This window comes from Bufo gargarizans, chromosome 2 (assembly GCF_014858855.1).
Source record: "Bufo gargarizans isolate SCDJY-AF-19 chromosome 2, ASM1485885v1, whole genome shotgun sequence".
NCBI classification, from domain to species: Eukaryota; Metazoa; Chordata; class Amphibia; order Anura; family Bufonidae; genus Bufo; species Bufo gargarizans.
The window spans coordinates 117,748,017-117,770,432 of NC_058081.1; the positions used below are offsets into that span (position 1 = coordinate 117,748,017).

Here is a 22,416-nt window from a genome sequence, read left to right on the forward strand (position 1 = left end):
AGAATATAACTACTATAATACTGCTCCTATGTACAGGAATATAACTACTATAATACTGTCTCTTATGTACAAGAATATAACTACTATAATACTGCCTCCTATGTACAAGAATATAACTACTATAATACTGCCTGCTATGTACAGGAATATAACTACTATAATACTGCTCCTATGTACAAGAATGTAACTACTACAATACTGCCTCCTATGTACAAGAATATAACTACTATAATACTGCTCCTATGTACAAGAATAAAACTACTATAATACTGATCCTAAGTACAAGAATATAACTACTATAATACTGCCTCCTATGTATTAGAATATAACTACTATAATACTGCTCCTATGTACAAGAATATAACTACTATAATACTGCTCCTATGTACAAGAATATAACTACTATAATACTGCTCCTATGTACAAGAATATAACTACTATAATACTGCCTCCTATGTATTAGAATATAACTACTATAATACTGCTTCTATGTACAAGAATATAACTACTATAATACTGCCTCCTATGTACAAGAATATAACTACTCTAATACTGCCTCCTATGTATTAGAATATAACTACTATAATACTGCTCCTATGCACTAGTGTTGAGCGAGCATGCTCGGCTGAACTGATGTTCGGCGTGAGCATCGCTATGCTCGGCACATTGCAGTGCTCAGCTAAATACTGCGGCTGCTCGAGTACAATTTAATACAATGAAAATCAATGGGAGACCCGAGCATCAAACCAGGGACCCCCTGCTCTGAAGAAGAGAGGGTGTCTGGTTCACAAAAAAAGGTTAGAAATTGATGGAAAACCCATCAAAATGGTTTGTAAACAGCATTAAGAGGATAGCTGGATGCGTCTTGGACTCCAATTATCTAGGACATACAATAGACAACCACACAAAGGCTATATGCCAAAAGCCAGGTATGTGGAAGCCAACAATCTATCCATGAGACAGAAAACAGTCCACATACCTTACAATAGCAGCCTTGTGCACTATGAGACATTACAAACCAGCTCTCATCTGGCTGAGAGCCAGTAAGCCTCAAAGTTGCTTCACATCTGTTGGATGGCTTGGGTGGACCTGTGCACCTAGAGCAATATCATTAGGGTGACAAAAAGTTTTCTGATTGTCCTAACATAATATTCAATAAACTGAGGGAAGTGAGGTAGCTAGCTGGGTAGAGGGAAGAGTGCCAGGGAGGCTAGCCCTGATCTGTCACACCCCAACAAGTTTGAACGGTTGGCAGATGAGGGGGATGTCAGTTCAGGGACAGCACTGCTGCAGCCAGACACTTCCTCTGCCAGTCAGGGGAATGTCAGCTCCAGTAAGCAGGTGACCAGGAGAGCAGGGCAGGCCAGACAGGTGCTGGTAGTGGGAGACTCTATTATTAGGGGTACAGAAAAGGCGATCTGTCACAAAGGGATTGTCAAACAGTGTGTTGTCTTCCTGGCGCTCGAGTTCGACACATTGCGGATGGGGTTGACAGATTACTGGGAGGGGCTGGAGAAGACCCAGCGGTCATGGTCCATATCGAAACCTATGACAAAGTTAGAGTAAGGTGGAGAGTCCTTAAAAATGATTTTAGGGATTTAGGTCACAAGCTGAGGGCAAGGACCTCAAAAGGTAGTGTTTTCCGAAATACTACCTGTACCATGAGCCACACAAGAAAGGCAGTGGGAGATTAGGGAGGTTAACAAGTGGCTAAAGAACTTGTTTTGGTTCCTGGAGAACTGGGCCGACTTCTCTGTCAGCTGCAGGCTCTATCGTAGGGATGGGCTGCACCTCAATGGGGAAGGGGCAGCTGTGTTGGGGGAGGAGATGGCTAGAAGGTTGGAGGAGTGTTTAAACTAGGGACTGGGGGAGGGTAATTATGTTATAGGATGGAAGATAGAGACCAGGGGCAAGATAATGGGACTGGGGGAGGAATGGAAGGAGGGACTAGAACAGTTCAGAAGGAAAGGTGTAGGGTAAAAAATATACCTAAACCTCTTAATTGTATGTATACTAATGCCAGAAGCCTGACTAATAAAACTGGGGAACTGGAATTAGTGATGTATGAGGAGGACTATGACATAGTGGGAATAACTGAGACATGGCTGGATGATAGCTATGACACTATGACTGGGCAGTTAATGTACAGGGTTACAGTCTGTTTAGAAAGGATCATCAAAACCGGAGAGGGGGAGGGGGTCTGCCTTTATGTAAAGTCCGGTCTAAAGCCCACACTCCGTGAAGATATAAGTGAGGGACATGAACATGTGGAGTCACTGTGGGTAGAAATACATGGAGGCAAAAATAATAATAAATTACTAATAGGAATTTATTATAAACCACCGAATATACTACAGAAAATCTACTACTAAACGATGATAGACGAGGTGGCAAATCATAATGAGGTGGTTATTATGGGGGACTTCAACTACCCAGATATAGAGTGGGAAACTGAACGCTGTACATCTCAAAAAGGAAACAGGTTCTTGGCAATAACCAAAGACAATTATCTTTCCCAACTGGTTCAAGACCCGACCAGAGGGTCGGCCATACTGGACTTAGTATTAACTAATAGACCTGACAGAACAACAGACGTGCAGGTTGGGGGAAACCTGGGAAATAGTGACCATAAATTAATAACCTTCCAATTATCCTTCAAACGAGCGTTTCTACAGGGAGGAAAAAAAAAATAAAAAATTCAAAAAAGCAAACTTTTGCCAACTAAGAGAGGCCATAGGCCTAACTAACTGGGACAAAGTCCTCAAAAATAAAAATACAGCTACAAAATTGGATATTTTTAAAAGCATCCTAAAATTTCATTGTGAGAGGTACATGCCTTATGGGAATAAAAGGTTAAGGAACAAGAAGAAACCAATGTGGATAAATAGAACTGTAAAGAATGCAATAAATGACAAAAAGAAAGCATTTAAATCACTAAAACAGGAGGGTAGCGAGGAAGCACTGAAAAACTATAAGGAAAAAAATAGAATATGTAAAAAGCAAATAAAAGCCGCCAAACTAGAGACCGAGAGATTAATTGCCAAAGAGAGTAAAACTAACCCTAAAATGTTTTTCAATTATATAAAAAAAGCATAAATCTGAAGGTGTCGGCCCTCTACAGAACAATGAGGGGGGAGTCGCAGAGAGCGATGAGAAGAAAGCAAAGCTGTTAAATTTTCTTTTCTCCACTGTATTCACTGAGGAAAATAAACTGTCAGATGAAATGCTGAATGTAAAAGTAAATTCCCCATTAAAAGTGTCCTGTCTGACCCAGGAAGAAGTACAACAGCGACTTAAAAAGATTAAAATAGACAAATCGCCAGGGCCAGATGGCATACACCCCTGTATCCTAAGATAATTAAGTAATGTCATAGCCAGACCCTTATTTCTGATATTTACAGACTTTATACTGACAGGGAGTGTTCCACAGGATTGGCGCATGGCAAATGTGGTGCCAATAATCTAAAAGGGTAAAAAAACAGAGCCTGGAAACTATAGGCCGGTAAGTTTAACATCTGTTGTGGGTAAACTGTTTGAAGGTTTTCTAAGGGATGCTATCTTGGAGGATCTCAATGAAAACAAGCAAATAACATCATATCAGCATGGCTTCATGAGGGATCGGTCATGTCAAACAAATTTAATCAGTTTCTATGAGGAGATAAGTTCTAGACTTGACAGCGGTGAATCAATGGATGTCGTATATCTGGACTTCTCCAAAGCATTTGACACTGTACCACATAAAAGGTTAGTATATAAAATGAGAATGCTCGGACTGGGAGAAAACGTCTGTATGTGGGTAAGTAACTGGCTCAATGATAGAAAACAGAGGGTGGTTATTAACGGTACACACTCAGATTGGGTCACTGTCACTAGTGGGGTACCTCAGGGGTCAGTATTGGGCCCTATTCTCTTCAATATATTTATTAATGATCTTGTAGAAGGCTTGCATAGTAAAATATCAATTTTTGCAGATGACATTAAACGGTGTTAAGTAATTAACACTGAAGAGGACAGTATACTGTACATATATACTACAGAGGACAGTATACGGCTACAGAGGGATCTGGATAGATTGGAGGCTTGGGCAGAGAAGTGGAGATGAGGTTTAACACTGACAAATGTAAGGTTATGCACATGGGAAGGAATAATGCAAGTCACACGTACATACTAAATGGTAAAACACTGGGTAACACTGACATGGAAAAGGACCTAGGAATTTTTATAAACAGCAAACTAAGCAGTAAAAAACAGTGTCAGGCAGCTGCTGCCGAGGCCAATAAGATAATGGGTTGCATCAAAAGAAGCATAGATGCCCGTGATGAGAACATAGTGCTACCACTTTACAAATCACTAGTCAGACCACACGTGGAGTACTGTGTACAGTTCTGGGCTCCTGTGAACAAGGCAGACATAGAGCTGCAGAGTGTTCTGAGGAGGGCAACTAAAATAATAACTGGAATGGGGCAACTACAGTACCCTGAAAGATTATCAACATTAGGGTTATTCACTTTAGAAAAAAGACGACTGAGGGGAGATCTAATTACTATGTATAAATATATCAGGGGTCAGTACAGAGATCACTCCCATCATCTATTTATCCCCAGGACTGTGACTGTGACGAGGGGACATCCTCTGCGTCTGGAGGAAAGAAGGTTTGTACACAAACATAGAAGAGGATTCTTTACGGTAAGAGCAGTGAGACTATGGAACTCTCTGCCTGATGAGGTGGTGATGGTGAGTACAATAAAGGAATTCAAGAGGGGCCTGGATGTATTTCTGGAGTGTAATAATATTACAGGCTATAGCTACTAGAGAGGGGTTGTTGATCCAGGGAGTTATTCTGATTGCCTGATTGGAGTCAGGAAGGAATTTTTCCCCCCTTAAGTGGGGAAAATTGGCTTCTACCTCACAGGATTTTTTCCCCTTCCTCTGGATCAACCTGCAGGATAACAGGCCGAACTGGATGGACAGGTGTCTTTTTTTTCTGCCTTGTATACTATGTTACTATGTTACAGTTTTTTCATGTAAAAACTCATTTGCATAAACATGGCCATATTGGAAAGACATACAAATAAGCAGAATCTGCCTTGTTTTTCAGCTAAAAAAACATTTGCATGGAAAATTCCTGATCTACACTACTCATGAACAGCGCCATCTATTGGTTTCATAGTCTTATGACAAGACTATTAGACTATAAGTCTTATGACAACCATATTAGTCTTGTCATAAGACTATGAAACCAATAGATGGTGCTGTTCATCTTGTTGGGGCGCGAGTAAGTGGGGCACTCTGCTCAACAGAGTCTACACACCTTGTCATTACAAGCAGGGCAATAGTTCTTAGATACACCCTAGCAAGCTTATATTACCGCAGATAAAGTGCTAGAAGATGTGTGAATGATAGCAGCAATCCGATATACACCTCAGTGTTAGAACAGGCTATTATAGGCTGAGTGCTACTAGCGCCCCAACAAGATGAACAGCGCCATCTCTTGGTTTCACAGTCTTATGACAAGACTAATAATCTTGTCATAAGACTATGAAACTAATAGATGGCGCTGTTCATGTGTAGATCGTGAATTTTCCATGCAAATGTTTTTTCAGCTAAAAAACAAGGCAGATTCTGCTCATTTGCATGTTTTTCTATATGCTAATGTTTATGCAAATGAGTTTTTACATAACAAAACTGTATAGAAAGGTTATTGAATATTATGTTAGGACAATCAGAAAACTTTTTGTTACCATAATGATATTGATCTAGGTGCGCAGGTTCAACCAAGCCATCCAACTAATGTGAAGCAACTTTGAAGCTTATTGGCTCTCAGTCAGAAGAGAGCTGGTTTGGAATGTCGCAAGGCTGCCATTGTAAGGTATGCTGACTAAGCCTGTCATCTCTCTCATGGATAGATTGTTGGCTTCCACATACCTGGCTTTTGGCATATAGCCTTTGTGTGGTTGTCTATTGTGTGTCATAGATAATAGGAGTCCAAGATGCATCCAGCTATCCTCTTAATGCTGTTTCCAAACCATTTTGATGGGTTTTCCATCAATTTCTAACTTTTTTTTTGTGAACCAGACACCCTCTTCTCTTCCGAGCAAGGGGTGCCTGGGGTTCTCCTATTGACTTCCATTGTGCTCGTGTGCTCGGTAGAGTACACGAGCATACCGATGTGTTCGGCCAGAGCACACAAGCACTTTGTTGCCCGATCAACACTACTATGTACAAGAATATAACTACTATAATACTACCTCCTATGTACAATAATATAACTACTATAATACTGCTCCTATGTACAAGAATATAACTACTATGGGGGCGGAGCCTGGCCACGCTGCTGAATGGCCGCACGAGCTTGAGCTCCTCCAGCATCCCGGCTCATTTGCCCTAAATTAAGCTATAATTTGCACTAATATGGGGAAGACTGGCAAGGACAAGTCCAGAGGAAGTTCAGAGACGACCCCATTGCACTCCAAGCAGCCAGAAATGGAAAAGTTCCTCAGGAAAACTCTGAGGCTCGCTGTGCAGAGAGGCCCTAACATGGCGGCATCCATTACTCATGACTCCGATGCAGGAGACCTCTCGGACGCGGGAAGTGGCTCTGATATCTCAGACAGACGTCCCCGCGACCCACCACTTTCTGAACGGTCCCTTAAGAGAGTCCTAGATTCAGCTCTCTCACCTCTCAAGCAAGGCTTATCCGACATAAAAGACGACTTGAAACATCTAGGCCAGAGAGTCGTTTCCTTGGAGTCTGCTCAAGATGACATCATGGCGTACGAAAGTAAAGCCGCAGACGTATTAGCGGCCCACAAGGCCTTATTGAATGATGCGTTCCTGAAACTAGAAGACCAGGAAAACCACAGTCGAAGGCGGAATATCCGCATACGGGGCCTACCTGAATCGCATGCGGTAGAGGCCTTGCCGTCCGTTGCGCGCAAAATATTTTCAAATCTACTGGGCGCAGAGAGGGCGGCCGGAATAGTGATCGAGCGTATACACAGGGCATTGCGCCCTAGACCAAAGCCACAGGAACCACCGCGGGATGTGATCTGTGGCTTATTGAGCTTTGTCGACACTGCGGCCCTCCTACAGAAACAGCGGGAGTCGGAAGCCCTGGAGTACGAAAACGTACCGTTTCAGATGTTTCAAGACCTGGCTCCGTCCACTTTGGCCAAACGGCGCCTGCTGCGGCCTCTTTTGGATGTCTTGAAGAAATCATCGATTCCATTCCGATGGTTGTACCCTTTCGGGTTGGCGATTTCCAGAAATGGTAAATTACTTACCGTTCGTTCTCCTCAGGATCTGGCCTCGGTTTGGGAAGCGCTTGGGGTACCCCCTGTTGACATTCCTTCATGGCTCCCGGCTGACCAAGATGGCCCCCTACCAGCTCCACCTCGTGCTGCTAACTGGCAGAAGGTTTCGGCTGGAAAATCTGACCGTCTGGGAAGGGGCAGGATGGATAGGAACCCCACCTGATCGCCATTTTCTAACGCATGACGACCCATGAGGTTCCTGTTTGCTCTCTCCAGGCCTGGAGGTGACTGTTTTTCATTTTCATGTTTCTCAGTTTTTTATGCAGGAGTTTTCCTCCTCTGCTGTTCTCTGTTTACTGCTCTGTTTACCATGACAGGACGATTAGGAGACTTTCCTTTATTTTTTCTGGACATTGCTCCTGTTGCTGCAGGTATCGCTACCCCTATGCAGGGCAAAGACCGGCGAGTTCCCTGTGCTGGACATATTTTTGTTGGTCCATTGTTAGAGACCGCAAGGTGCTTTACTTGCCCCCTCGCCAGCTCAACCCTGTCTGAGCTGACGATAAGTGAAGCATTTACTACTATACAGATCTCATGTTTTCTGTGCTGGTTGATTACCGGTTTGTTTTACCACTGTTTTATTATTTTGTCGTGTTTTGTCTATCCCTTTTTTCTACCTTCCCTTTCCCTGCTCTGAACTACTGTGTGCTACTAAGCATTTCCATGGTTACTTCGTGTGATTTATTATTGCAATGGCATCTATTGTAGTTGCTTCTTTAAATGTACATGGTTTGAACGAGCCATGCAAAAGGTCCCAAACTCTCTCCCTCCTTTTGAGGGACAAAGTTTCAGTGGCTTTCTTGCAGGAGACTCACTTTAAATCGGGTAAGGTTCCTAACCTTCCCCCTAGGAAGTTTGCCCAATGGTTCCACAGTACCTATAGCACTGCCAGCAGGGGGGTTAGTGTGGCTGTGCACAAAAGCCTCCCCTTCAAACATTCTGCTACTGCTGTGGACCCAGAGGGCAGATATATCTTCGTGAAGGGTGTTTTGGGTGAGTCTCCTGTGACTTTTGCCAATTTGTATGCCCCTAATAGAGGCCAAGTCCCATGGCTCGTTCAAACCTTAAAGGGTTTCTACCACTTGCATATCACATATTTGGTGATCAGACACTAGCGATCCGCTAGTGTCTGATGTAGCTTACAAGCTAATTATTACCTTAATCCGTTCGGCCCATACCTCAAAAAAAGCACTTATATCTTTATGCAAATGAGCCTCTAGGTGCTATGCAGGCGTTTTTCCAGCACCTAGAGGCTCCGTCTACCTTGCAGTTTGCCGCCCATCGCCTCGCTCCAGCACGCCCATCTCTTACCGTATTCGATCCTCCCCCTGCTTCAGCCTTCAGAAATCCCGCGCCTGCGCCGTTCGTCGCGGCATTCGGAGGCATTCGGCGCAGGCGCAGTCAATGTCTGACCGCTCCGTGCTCAGACATTTCCACTGCGCCTGCGCCGATGTCATCGGCGCAGGCGCAGTGGAAATGTCTGAGCACGGAGCGGTCAGACATTGACTGCGCCTGCGCCGAATGCCGCGACGAACGGCACAGGCGCGAGATTTCGGAAGGCAGAAGCAGGGGGAGGATCGAATAGAGTTGAAGATGGGCGTGCTGGAGCGAGGCGATGGGCGGCAAACTGCAAGGTAGACGGAGCCTCTAGGTGCTGGAAAAACGCCTGCATAGCACCTAGAGGCTCATTTGCATAAAGATATAAGTGCTTTTTTTGAGGTATGGGCCGAACGGATTAAGGTAATAATTAGCTTGTAAGCTACATCAGACACTAGCGGATCGCTAGTGTCTGATCACCAAATATGTGATATGCAAGTGGTAGAAACCCTTTAAGCCTTCTCTCCTCGTTCACAGAGGGATTGCTTATTCTGGGGGGTGATTTCAACGTGGCCTTAGACCCTGCCATTGATACCTCCACAGGCAGACCTTCTGTTTCTTATAGGCTCCTGAGACGGTTAAAAATCTCTCTGAGGAAATTGAAGGTCTTGGATGTATAGCGCTCACTAAACCCCAATGGTCGGGATTTTTCTTATTATTCCCATGCCAAAGCTTCCTTTCACAGGTTAGATTACTTATTCCTCTCTGAGTCACATCTGCGTAATGTCTCCAAAGCTCGTATAGGTTCCATTACACTTTCTGACCACGCTCCTGTTATCATCCACTTTTCCCTGTCTGGCCCACAGAAAAAAGAACGTCTATGGCGTTTGAATGACACTTTGATTTTAGACCCTGTTCACGCTTCTAAGGTTAAAGCCTCCATCTCTGAATTTTTCACGCTAAATGATACACCTGACTCCCCTCCACCCCCTTCCATACTATAGGAATCTCATAAGGTAGTGTTGAGGGGGGAACTCATTGCCTTAGGGGCTTATGTGAAGAAACAGAGGACGCAGGCTCTAGATGCCCTTTTGACAAACATTGCCCGCCTTGAATCCTCGCACAAGGAATCACAGGCCCTTCATACTCTAGCGGAACTCACGGAAGCTAGGACACACCTAAGAAATATGCTAAATGTCACATCGGCAAAGCTGGTACTGCGCTCCAGGTTCAAGGCCTACGCCCATGGAAATAGAGGAAACAGATTGATGTCGGCCATAGCTAAGAAGCAATTCTCTGACTCCTTTGTTTCCTCTATTAAAGATCCAAAAGGGAATATACATAAATCTACCCCTGATATCGCTAAGGCTTTCTGCGCCTTTTATGAGGCTCTGTATAATCTACCTCCCCCTAACGGGGCCACCCCTGGTGACCTCTCAGAAGCCACGGACAAATTTTTACAGTCTCTAGACCTTCCTTCCATATCCCAAACAAAAGCGGCTCACTTAACTAGACCTGTTACTGACTCTGAAATCCATAAGGTGCTCATGTCCATCCCCTCGGGTAAAAGCCCGGGCCCGGATGGTTTTTCCATCATTTACTACAAATCTTTCCAGGATGTCTTAATCCCCCGTTTTAAGAATCTGTGCAATTACCTTCTCACTGGAGGTTCCCTTGCCCCCCACTCCTTATTGGCGCACATTACTGTCCTACGTAAGGAGAATAAGGACCCGACCTGCTGCAGTAATTATAGGCCGATCTCCTTGCTCAATACTGATGTGAAGTGGTGGGCGAAAATCTTAGCTACCAGACTTCAGGATGTCCTTCCTGACATTGTTCATGGAGAGCAAGTGGGCTTTGTCCACGGCAGACAGGGGTCGGAGAACACGATACGGCTTCTTCACCTTATACACAGGGCCAAGAAATCTGTGAAACCTTTAGTGTTGGTGAGCACTGATGCGGAGAAGGCCTTCGACAGGGTCAGCTGGCATTTTATGTCTCGGGCCCTGGCGAGGTTTGGTCTTTCTGATCAGTTTATTGCTGCCATTTGCACCTTATATTCGGCCCCCTCTGCCGTGGTCAAAGTTAATGGTACATTGTCCCCTCCATTTCACATCACTAATGGGACAAGGCAGGGGTGCCCCCTATCTCCGGCATTATTTGTATTGGTGATGGAGACTCTTCTATGTAAGATTAGGGCGGACCCAGATATAAAGGGCCTCCAGGTGGGCGCCGGCACCCATGTTACTGCAGCATTTGCGGACGACCTTTTGGTTATAACATCTAACCCCAGAGAGGCCTTACCTAAGTTATTGAATATATTTGAGGACTTTGGGTTTGTATCTAATTTTAAAATTAATTATGGGAAGTCTATGGCACTTAACATCTCATGCTCCCAAGCTGTGATTAATACGCTTAAACGCGATACCCCATTTGTATGGGCATCCAGGGACATTACGTTCCTAGGGACGCGTATATCGGCTAATATCCAGGAGTTGGCCTCACTCAATTACACGCCGCTGCTTCAGTCAGTCCGTACCCACCTCCAGACTCTGAAACTACCTTTTGTATCTTGGGTTGGTAGGAAAAATTACCTTAAAACCTTTATCCTCCCCAAATTCCTATATCTGCTACAGACCCTCCCTATTTGGTTACCAAACTCGTATTTCGCAGAAGTCCGCCGGGTGTTCACACGCTTTCTTTGGAATGGCAAATCTCCTCGTATTGCCTATTCAGTCCTCACTAGGGATAAGAAGCTCGGAGGCTTTGGGATGCCGGATGTTAAAGTTTATTACACTGCTGTACAACTTTGTAGATGCATTTCTGTTATGTCTCGTCAATCTAGCTCCCTTTGCTCTCGCCTTGAATCTGCACTGCTCACTAACCAAGATCAGCTCACTCTGTGGGGTGTCCGAGCCTTCTCGGCTAACCATTGTGCATCCTCCCTGGTCTGGAAGGGTATGCTGGTAGAGTGGTCTAAAATGGTTCAATCTCAAACATTTAACTTTCCTAACCCAGGTATGCCACTTAAACTGCTACAAAACTACCTCCATCCGTCCACTTTAAGCCCCTCCGGTATCTGGTCTAGGCTCGCTGGCATGTCTCTGCGGGATGTCCTCTTACCGGATGGCAGCTTGAATTTGGATTTGTTGCTGGACCTCCCCGAGGTCAAGACTGCGCCATTTTTCCACCTGGCTGATTTTAAGAGAGACATTGCAGGGGGTGTTAGATCCCTTTCTGTTAACAGCTCTTTATCTTGGCTGGAGAAGAAGGTTATGGCTACTAAACCCGCCATTAGGCCGCTATCTCAGATGTATAAAGAAATACTCTCCTCACTCCCCCCGGAGCTCCGTTTTCTGACCTCCTGGGAGAGGGAGCTCTCTTTGAGCCTTACGAAGCCGGAAAGAGCCTTTATTCTGGCACATTCGCACGGCTTTAACCGCTGCGTGAGGATTCAGGAGAATTCCTTTAAACTCCTCAGTAGATGGTATAAGACGCCTGAATTCTTACATAAGTTGAACCCGGAAGTTCCAGAAGCTTGTTGGAGGTGCGGCTTGGAAATTGGTTCCCTGTCACATATTTGGTGGTCATGTCGAAAAATCCAGACATTTTGGAAATCAATTGAGCCATTGATTAACCAAATTTGCAATTCTAGGATAGTTCTGGATGCTAAACTTATTTTATTATGGTGCCCCAATACTACCCTCACCCCTGCCAAAGATAACCTCCCGACCATGTTGCTTACAGCAGCTAAGCTGCTTATTCCTTTTCTATGGAAAAATGACTCTCCCCCGACTACCCTAATGTGGACAGACAGGGTAGTCCAGATCTACCGTTTTGAGGAGCTGGCACACTGGGAAACTAACTCACGTTCCCGCTTCCTAAAACTGTGGTCTCCATGGAAAACATATAGAAACTTTACTTAGCAGAGCAGAATCTCCCACTTCCCTGTTCTCCCCGTTCTTTCCCCTCTTGTGTGTTCCCCACCTATGTCTCCCATCCCTTGGCTAAATTTTATTTTATGTTTGATAAACGTGATTGTATATGATGTCTATGCATGATGTAAATGTCGGACTCATATTGTGATTCCTTGTCATTGTGATGTAGTCATGTATGGGCGTTTAGCCTCTGCTTTTTCTTTCAATAAAAAGAAATATGGTTAAGAATATAACTACTATAATACTGCCTCCTTTGTACAAGAATATAACTACTATAATACTGCTCCTATGTACAAGAATATAACTACTATAATACTGCCTCCTATGTACAAGAATATAACTACTATAATACTGCTCCTACAGTATGTACAAGAATATAACTACTATAATACTGCTCCTATGTACAAGAATATAACTACTATAATACTGCTTCTATGTACAAGAATATAACTACTATAATACTGCCTCCTATGTGCAAGAATATAACTACTATAATACTGCCTCCTTTGTACAAGAATATAACTACTATAATACTGCTCCTATGTACAAGAATATAACTGCTATAATACTGCCTCCTATGTACATGAATATAACTACTATAATACTGCCTCCTATATACAAGAATATAACTACTATAATACTGCTCCTATGTACAAGAATATAACTGCTATAATACTGCCTCCTATGTACAAGAATATAACTACTATAATGCTGCCTCCTATGTACAAGAATATAACTACTATAATACTGCTCCTATGTACAAGAATATAACTACTATAATACTGCCTCCTATGTACATGAATATAACTACTATAATACTACTCCTATGTACAATAATATAACTACTATAATACTGCACCTATGTACATGGATATAACTGCTATAATACTGCTCCTATGTACAAGAATATAACTACTCTAATACTGCTCCTATGTACAAGAATATAACTAGTATAATACTACCTCCTATGTACAAGAATATAACTACTATAATACTGCCCCTATGTACAAGAATATAACTACTATAATACTGCTCCTATGTACAAGATTATAACTGCTATAATACTGCTCCTATTTACAAAAATAGAACTACTAGAATACTTTCCATGTATAAACTCGAGACTAGAGATTGTGTAATTTTGTGTTGTTCTCCCAGTATGGGGCTTGCTAGCAGTGTTCAAAACATGGTGGGAGTTGTAGTTTTGCAACAGCTGAAGAGCCACAGGTGGGTGTACGTTCCTGTATCCTTTGTGTTTGCATCTGTTGATCACCCTCATGGTCCTCTGAGCTTCGGTGGGATGTTCCAGGACTGTTTCTAGCCACACTATCACATTATATTCTCTGTTATTGTGCATTCATATAAAGGAGGATGATGATATCATTGTGTGTGGTGATATCCACCCTGCATATAGGACTTGCACTAGAATTACGGTATAATTACCTGCTGTGATGGACGCCAGCCTCACGTAGTCAAACCCTCTCACAAATGATTCATAGGGTGAACTCTCTAAGACACTTACACCTGAAAGAAAAAACACATTGAAACTGAGTTACCGCTGTCCCTCCTAAAGTCTTCTCTTACACTCTCATTATATTTGCTTTTCACAAAGGTAACATTTGACCGGCAATTTAATGTGAAATCGGCCCGAGTGAATGATGTCCTTGGAAGGGAACATTATCGTGGAAACTGGCAGAGCCCTCTCCGGTATCATTTCACTTTACAGGAAGGCTCTCTGCTCTTGACAGAAAAAATATTTATTCAAAGCCAACTCTAGAAGTGACATGTTTCAATTTTCAATTTTTCAACTTTGAAATTTGGGAGGTATAATGCAGCGCATGTCCTCAGAAGCAGAAAACATTTGTCCATACTCACCGCTATTATTTTGCTATAACAGACCATCAGAATTGTGCTTTTTCAGCTTCTCTGCAATTGCCGCCATCAGAGCTTGTTTTTTTCTACTCAAAATGGAAAAACTAGCAGTGGCCAGGTTTGAGGTGGTCCTAGCACTACGCTGGGTCATCTGAACACTGTCAAGGTGTCACCACGTGTTGCTGGCCTCTTAAAGGGTTGGTAAGGCGTGGTGCACCCCAATGAGAAATAAGTCCAGAGAGTTAGAGTCTGCAGTAACCAGCTGTCCCTCTGTCTCTCAGAAGGGTGGTACACTGGCCAAAGGGCTGGTGGCACAAGTTCTGTGGCTCAGTCATCTGCCTGGCCATCTAGTCAAAGATCTGGTGATCCAGGGCCTGTGGAAGAGTATCATCTTCTTCTAGTCACTAATGTAGTCTAGGAGATACTAATCACTGTTCCCTAACTGCAGAACACTAGGGGCTCTGACTGCTCTCCCTGTCTACAGTTTCTAGATGAACTAGAACCTTCTGGTGGGAGGGGTGGAGTGGAGAAGCACAGCCTAAACAAATACAATGCAGTTTCAGTCTGCCATAGACTAGTATAGAGTTTCAATAAAAGTCTATGGGAAGACTAAACAGTTTTTTTCCAGACATAAACAAGTCTTCATACATATACAACTGAGCTAAACCAGTCAGAAGGTCAGTGCTGGTGTCTAGTATTTGTATATTCCCTCATAATAACCGTGGAAGATTTCTAACTTCTGCATAGATAGAAAGCCCCAAAGTCTCTTAGCTGGCTGTGGATTAACCCTTCCCATCGCGCAGTGCAGATATAGTGTAACAAAAGTGCAAAAGAACAGGACATGCTGTAATAAACATATAAAATGCAGTTCAACAATATGAAACAGTGTAAGTGTGGACAATGGCATAAAATCATAGTATAAGTTAACCCTTTGAAGTGCACAACTGTAGAGAGTTGATGGCTTTGCGTAGAAGCAATAGGGGCAAATGTCTACAAACGTCCATAGTCCAAAGTACCCTTGCTCCAGGGCACTACAACTATAATGAAATGGTACCTGTTACTAAGATTAAACCTATTAAAGCAATCAAATGGGCTGGTAGGGTTGTTCCTGCTGTTTAAAAAGATACCTGTCTTGTGAAAATTGGTGGCGGCGTTTCTGAGAAAATAGACTTCCATTTGTAGCGCACCGAGGGGCGGGGCCTAGCTTCAGCTGATCAGCGCTGACCACACCTCTTGGTGCGCTAAAGCTTTAAATTGGATGAAGAATAAAAGTATTTTTGCTCAGGAATGCCGCACCGATTTTAACACGACATGTATCATTTTAATCAGCAGGAACAGCACTATAAGGTAGTATACTATATATACTATATAGTTTAATAGGGTTGATCCTGAGGACAACTGCTCTTTAACCCTCTCCCCATCTATTTCTTGTGTCCCATGCAAATCTAGAACTGGAATGAAAGGTAGGTAAAGTAGGTGGTCGATGGTATTTTTCAAATTTTCAAAAGTTTCATTATAACATACTTAATGTTTCAATTCCTGCTAAGATCTCTGCTTGTTGTCAGTGAATAGTATATGCCTGTTTACATTCAGAGGCTAAAACCCCATCCTATTCTTCTTCCCTAGGTGCACAGCTCATTACAATGTTCCAGAGCTCACCCTTTTGTATCAACCCTGCACCCAAGTCACTTAGATGTGAATAAAAATGGTTTTCTTTACTGACTGCAAGCAGTTATCTTGTATCCTATAAGCCACATGACCATTGCCATCCCATTGCTCCACACTGCGTTTGCTGCCAGTCCTCTCCTGTGTTCTCGCCTGACATACACCTTTCAGCTACTCCTTCCTGCCAGTGAGACTTTTTCATAATTTGTCATCTAGGAGGCTTGTAGCGGAATCTCAGAAATGTGCATCTTTTCTGGCTCTCATTATTATTGCTGCCATGGTCTATTACTTGTGATATTACAGCAACAGCATTTTTTTTCATGGCAGTTAAAACAGACAGACAACAGCGTGTATTGATTAAAGCGAGCCGCCAGTTACACGGCAAATGATGGAAATAAATCATCACTGCAGGAATGGGGCACATTTATGGGAAATGTTGTGAGATGAGCAAGTCTGGCTGATTCAGAGGAAGAATGCTCTTCAACCAATGGAATATGAAGGGTCCAATGCTATCCGCTATACCAGGGTGGCCCAGTGCTACCTGCCATAGTTACTCCAGGGTGGTCCGGTAATATATGAGGCATTTAGCGTTATATACTATAATTATTCCAGGGTGGTCCAATGGTATATAAGGTATCTAGCATTACATACCATTATTATTCCAGGATGGTCCAGTGGCATATGAGGTATCTAGAATTATATACTATATTCCAGGGTGGTCGAGTGGTATATAAACTATCTAGTGTTATATACCATAATTATTCCTGGGTGTTCTGGTGGTATATGAGGTATGTACTATTATATACTATAATTAGTCCAGGGTGGTCCGGTGGTATACAGGGAGTGCAGAATTATTAGGCAAATGAGTATTTTGACCACATCATCCTCTTTATGCATGTTGTCTTACTCCAAGCTGTATAGGCTCGAAAGCCTACTACCAATTAAGCATATTAGGTGATGTGCATCTCTGTAATGAGAAGGGGTGTGGTCTAATGACATCAACACCCTATATCAGGTGTGCATAATTATTAGGCAACTTCCTTTCCTTTGGCAAAATGGGTCAAAAGAAGGACTTGACAGGCTCAGAAAAGTCAAAAATAGTGAGATATCTTGCAGAGGGATGCAGCACTCTTAAAATTGCAAAGCTTCTGAAGCGTGATCATCGAACAATCAAGCGTTTCATTCAAAATAGTCAACAGGGTCGCAAGAAGCGTGTGGAAAAACCAAGGCGCAAAATAACTGCCCATGAACTGAGAAAAGTCAAGCGTGCAGCTGCCAAGATGCCACTTGCCACCAGTTTGGCCATATTTCAGAGCTGCAACATCACTGGAGTGCCCAAAAGCACAAGGTGTGCAATACTCAGAGACATGGCCAAGGTAAGAAAGGCTGAAAGACGACCACCACTGAACAAGACACACAAGCTGAAACGTCAAGACTGGGCCAAGAAATATCTCAAGACTGATTTTTCTAAGGTTTTATGGACTGATGAAATGAGAGTGAGTCTTGATGGGCCAGATGGATGGGCCCGTGGCTGGATTGGTAAAGGGCAGAGAGCTCCAGTCCGACTCAGACGCCAGCAAGGTGGAGGTGGAGTACTGGTTTGGGCTGGTATCATCAAAGATGATCTTGTGGGGCCTTTTCGGGTTGAGGATGGAGTCAAGCTCAACTCCCAGTCCTACTGCCAGTTTCTGGAAGACACCTTCTTCAAGCAGTGGTACAGGAAGAAGTCTGCATCCTTCAAGAAAAACATGATTTTCATGCAGGACAATGCTCCATCACACGCGTCCAAGTACTCCACAGCGTGGCTGGCAAGAAAGGGTATAAAAGAAGAAAATCTAATGACATGGCCTCCTTGTTCACCTGATCTGAACCCCATTGAGAACCTGTGGTCCATCATCAAATGTGAGATTTACAAGGAGGGAAAACAGTACACCTCTCTGAACAGTGTCTGGGAGGCTGTGGTTGCTGCTGCACGCAATGTTGATGGTGAACAGATCAAAACACTGACAGAATCCATGGATGGCAGGCTTTTGAGTGTCCTTGCAAAGAAAGGTGGCTATATTGGTCACTGATTTGTTTTTGTTTTGTTTTTGAATGTCAGAAATGTATATTTGTGAATGTTGAGATGTTATATTGGTTTCACTGGTAAAAATAAATAATTGAAATGGGTATATATTTGTGTTTTGTTAAGTTGCCTAATAATTATGCACAGTAATAGTCACCTGCACACACAGATATCCCCCTAAAATAGCCAAAACTAAAAACAAACTAAAAACTACTTCCAAAAATATTCAGCTTTGATATTAATGAGTTTTTTGGGTTCATTGAGAACATGGTTGTTGTTCAATAATAAAATTAATCCTCAAAAATACAACTTGCCTAATAATTCTGCACTCCCTGTATAAGGTATGTAGCATTATATACTATAATTAGTCCAGGGTGGTCCAGTGGCAGATAAGGTTTCTAGAATTCAATACCATAATTATTCCAGGATGGTCTAGTGGTATATGAGGTATCTAGAATTATATACTTTATTCCAGGGTGGTCTAGTGGTATATGAGGTATCTAGAATTATATACTATATTCCAGGGTGGTCCAGTGGTATATAAACTATCTAGTGTTATATACCATAATTATTCCAGGGTGGTCCAGTGGTATATAAGGTATCTAGCATTACATACTATAATTATTCCAGGGTGGTCCGGTGGTATATGAAGTGTCTAGAATTATATACTATATTCCAGGGTGGTCCGGTGGTATATGAGGTGTCTAGAATTATATACTTTATTCCAGGGTGGTCCGGTGGTATATGGGGTGTCTAGAATTATATACTATATTCCAGGGTGGTCCAGTGGCATATAAAGTATCTAGCGTTATATACTATAATTGTCCCAGGGTGGTCCGGTGGTATATGAGGTATGTAGCAATGTAAACACACCAGCTGCAGCGCCCTCCTGTTAGCTTTCTCTGGGAGGCACAGAATTAAGTCCCGGACACGACCATGTGAATATTCAAATAGAAAAAAAAGAATCCGGCTTCCCATTAAAGAAAAAAGTTTTATTTCCTCGTATAAAATATCCAGACATCATATGCAAAAACTTTGTCTACGCGTTTCAGACCTTAGAAATAGCGGTCCTTCATCATGACATACAAAAGCTAAAATAAAGTCCCTCTCTTATAGGGATGGGGTGGGTATCACCTAATTAACCCCCCCCCCCCCACCTGTACACCTACCGAGAGGGAAATAAAAAACTCCTTCTCCAAAACAGAAACCCCCCCCCGGCTCTCTGTATTGGAGAAGTAAATCATACTTCGTACTCAGACCGCTTGGAGAACAGGTTCCTAACGTGAACATCCAATAAGTTTCTCTACTCAGTAATTTCTGCCTGTGATCGCCTCCTCTGATTGGGGCGCGCGCCCTTTCTATGCCCTGCACCGCTAATGCCGACGTGTTTCCTGCATGATTGTGATGAAGCCGCGGACACATTCCTAGTTGTATGGTGCGGGATATCAGATGGGGGTTTCCGGATTCTCCCCTTAATCTGACGAGTCGCACAGCCCACATACTGTAGCCGCATTCCCTGCAAATTCCGTATTGCAATTCAAACAGTGTCGTATTGTATGGCGACCGCCATTGGCTGCGGAGGGGATCGACTGACAAACATTTAGGAAACTGCAGCCTCTGCGTCTATTGCTGCCCCATTTAGAACAGCCCTTACATGTTACCACGCGGGTTATTTAGTCTTCGTACCTTGATCAAAAAATAAACTGGGGCTGACCCTGTGACCTATGGTAGGAGCCTTTCATGCTACACATTTAATACCTGCCGATACTACATGTTCCCGCTCTCCGTCATAATCCAGAACCGGGGAGTGTCGCCGTATGATATTGCTGATCTCCCCGAACTCCTCACTGAGTCTTGTAACAAAGGTAATGGGACGCGCTTTATGCTTCAAAATGTGTTTTCATTCTTCTATTACTGATCTTATTTTTTGATTTTTGTTTGACTGTTAGGGGAAATACTAAAGGAACCCTATCTTGTGTCAGTGCACACTGCTTCGCCCTCTCGGTATTCTGCTCAGTGTAATGTGGTTGTGATCTTCTCTGCTTCCTGTGAAGACAGGGGGACATTTGGGCAGTCACGTCTAGCCCTAGTCGTCTCTCCCTTTGGGATATTTTTGATGACATGTGCAGGATGGCACGAAGTCGCCCAAAGTATGGTGTTTCCGGCTGACTCTTTCCTGTGTGTATGTGTCAGAACACCGGGCATTTCACTATCGGCCTGTAAACACAGATCTGAAACCACCATCGATGAGGGGTCACTCTGCATAGTTAGTGAGACTGAGGCAACACATCCATGTAGGCGCTCCTCAAAGACGGGTACGTCGGAGGCCACACCGGCAACAAGTCGTCAATGTAACGACCAAACCACTTGATACAGTGAGTGAAAGGATTCTTCTCGGAAAAAAAATAATGTTTTTCCCACCAAGACATAAATATAATAATTGCCAAGTACCACCGCAATGCTTCAATAGCCAGATGGTGGGGAATATTAGTGTATAAAGATGTGACCCACAAATATTCATCTTTCCACCTAAAATTCTCAAAGCATTGTAAAACTATGTGTGTAACAGCCCGGCATCACTGGGACCAAGGGTTGAACGAGGGAGTCCACGCACTCTCGGAGTACGAACCGATGCCCCCAACTATCGGCCTTGTAGGGGGTGGAAACCCTCCTTATAAAATAGAAATCACAGGAAAAGGAACATAGATAGAATCCATAGATCACGACCTTCCTGAGAAATCTTACCGATTAGTTGTTGATGGAGTGGGAGCGGATTAGTCTTCAGTGGTAATAAATAGTAGGGTTTTCTAACAGACTTCTTTGATGACAATGTCAGGCGCATTCAAGGCATCAAACTCCTCTTTGACCATATAATTTCTAGTATATTTCTGTTTGATGTTACTATTTAATACACACAAATCCTTCTCAATTAACTCCTGGAAGCGATCAAAGGCCGGTCATCTACATAGACTGAATGGGATAAAAAAATCTCTATTGTTTTAAAAAGTTTAGAAGTATGTTGTCTCTGATCATCATCCGCTCCTGGAGTGTAATACCGGCAGTGTCCGTCCACATGGCCGTTACATTGACGACTTGTTGCCGGTGTGGCCTCCGACGTACCCGTCTTTGAGGAGCGCCTACATGGATGTGTTGCCTCAGTCTCACTAACTATGCAGAGTGACCCCTCATCGATGGTGGTTTCAGATCTGTGTTTACAGGCCGATAGTGAAATGCCCGGTGTTCTGACACGTACACACAGGAAAGAGTCAGCCGGAAACACCATACTTTGGGCGACTTCGTGCCATCCGGCACATGTCATCAAAAATATCCCAAAGGGAGAGACGACTAGGGCTAGACGTGACTGCCCAAATGTCCCCCTGTCCTCACAGGAAGCAGAGAAGATCACAAGCACATTACACTGAGCAGAATACCGAGAGGGCGAAGCAGTGTGCACTGACACAAGATAGGGTTACTTTAGTATTTCCCCTAACAGTCAAACAAAAATCAAAAAATAAGATCAGTAATAGAAGAATGAAAACACATTTTGAAGCGTAAAGCGCGTCCCATTACCTTTGTTACAAGACTCAGTGAGGAGTTCGGGGAGATCAGCAATATCATACGGCGACACTCCCCGATTCTGGATTATGACGGAGAGCGGGAACATGTAGTATCGGCAGGTATTAAATGTGTAGCATGAAAGGCTCCTACCATAGGTCACAGGGTCAGCCCCAGTTTATTTTTTGATTACGGTACGAAGACTAAATAACCCGCGTGGTAACATGTAAGAGCTATGCTAAATGTGGCAGCGATAGACGCAGAGGCTGCAGTTTCCTAAATGTTTGTCAGTCGATCCCCTCCGGGGGGGGGGGGGGGGGGGTTTAGTTAGGTGATACCCACCCCATCCCTATAAGAGAGGGACTTTATTTTAGCTTTTGTATGTCATGATGAAGGACCGCTATTTCTAAGGTCTGAAACGCGTAGACAAAGTTTTTGTATATGATGTCTGGATATTTTATACAAGGAAATAAAACTTTTTCTTTTATGGGAAGCCAGATTCTACTTTTTCTTTATGAGGTATTTAGCGTTATATACTATAATTATTCCAGGGTGGTCCGGTGGTATATGAGGTGTCTAGAATTATATATTATAATTAATCCAGGGTGGTCCAGTGGCATATAAGGTATCTAGCGTTATATACTATAATTATTCCAGGGTGGTCTGGTGATATAAGGTATCTAGAATTATATAC

General features: G+C 43.3%; 1 protein-coding gene across 1 annotated transcript in view; it reads right to left on the reverse strand.

The window, feature by feature from the left end:
- LOC122929571 (GDNF family receptor alpha-4-like) overlaps positions 1 to 22,416 on the reverse strand; it is a 64,202-nt gene that overhangs the window by 40,546 nt on the left and 1,240 nt on the right. Inside the window, exon 2 of the mRNA XM_044283194.1 lies at positions 14,009 to 14,089. Coding sequence (XP_044139129.1) covers positions 14,009 to 14,089 — 81 coding nt within the window. The remainder of the gene's footprint in view (positions 1 to 14,008; positions 14,090 to 22,416) is intronic.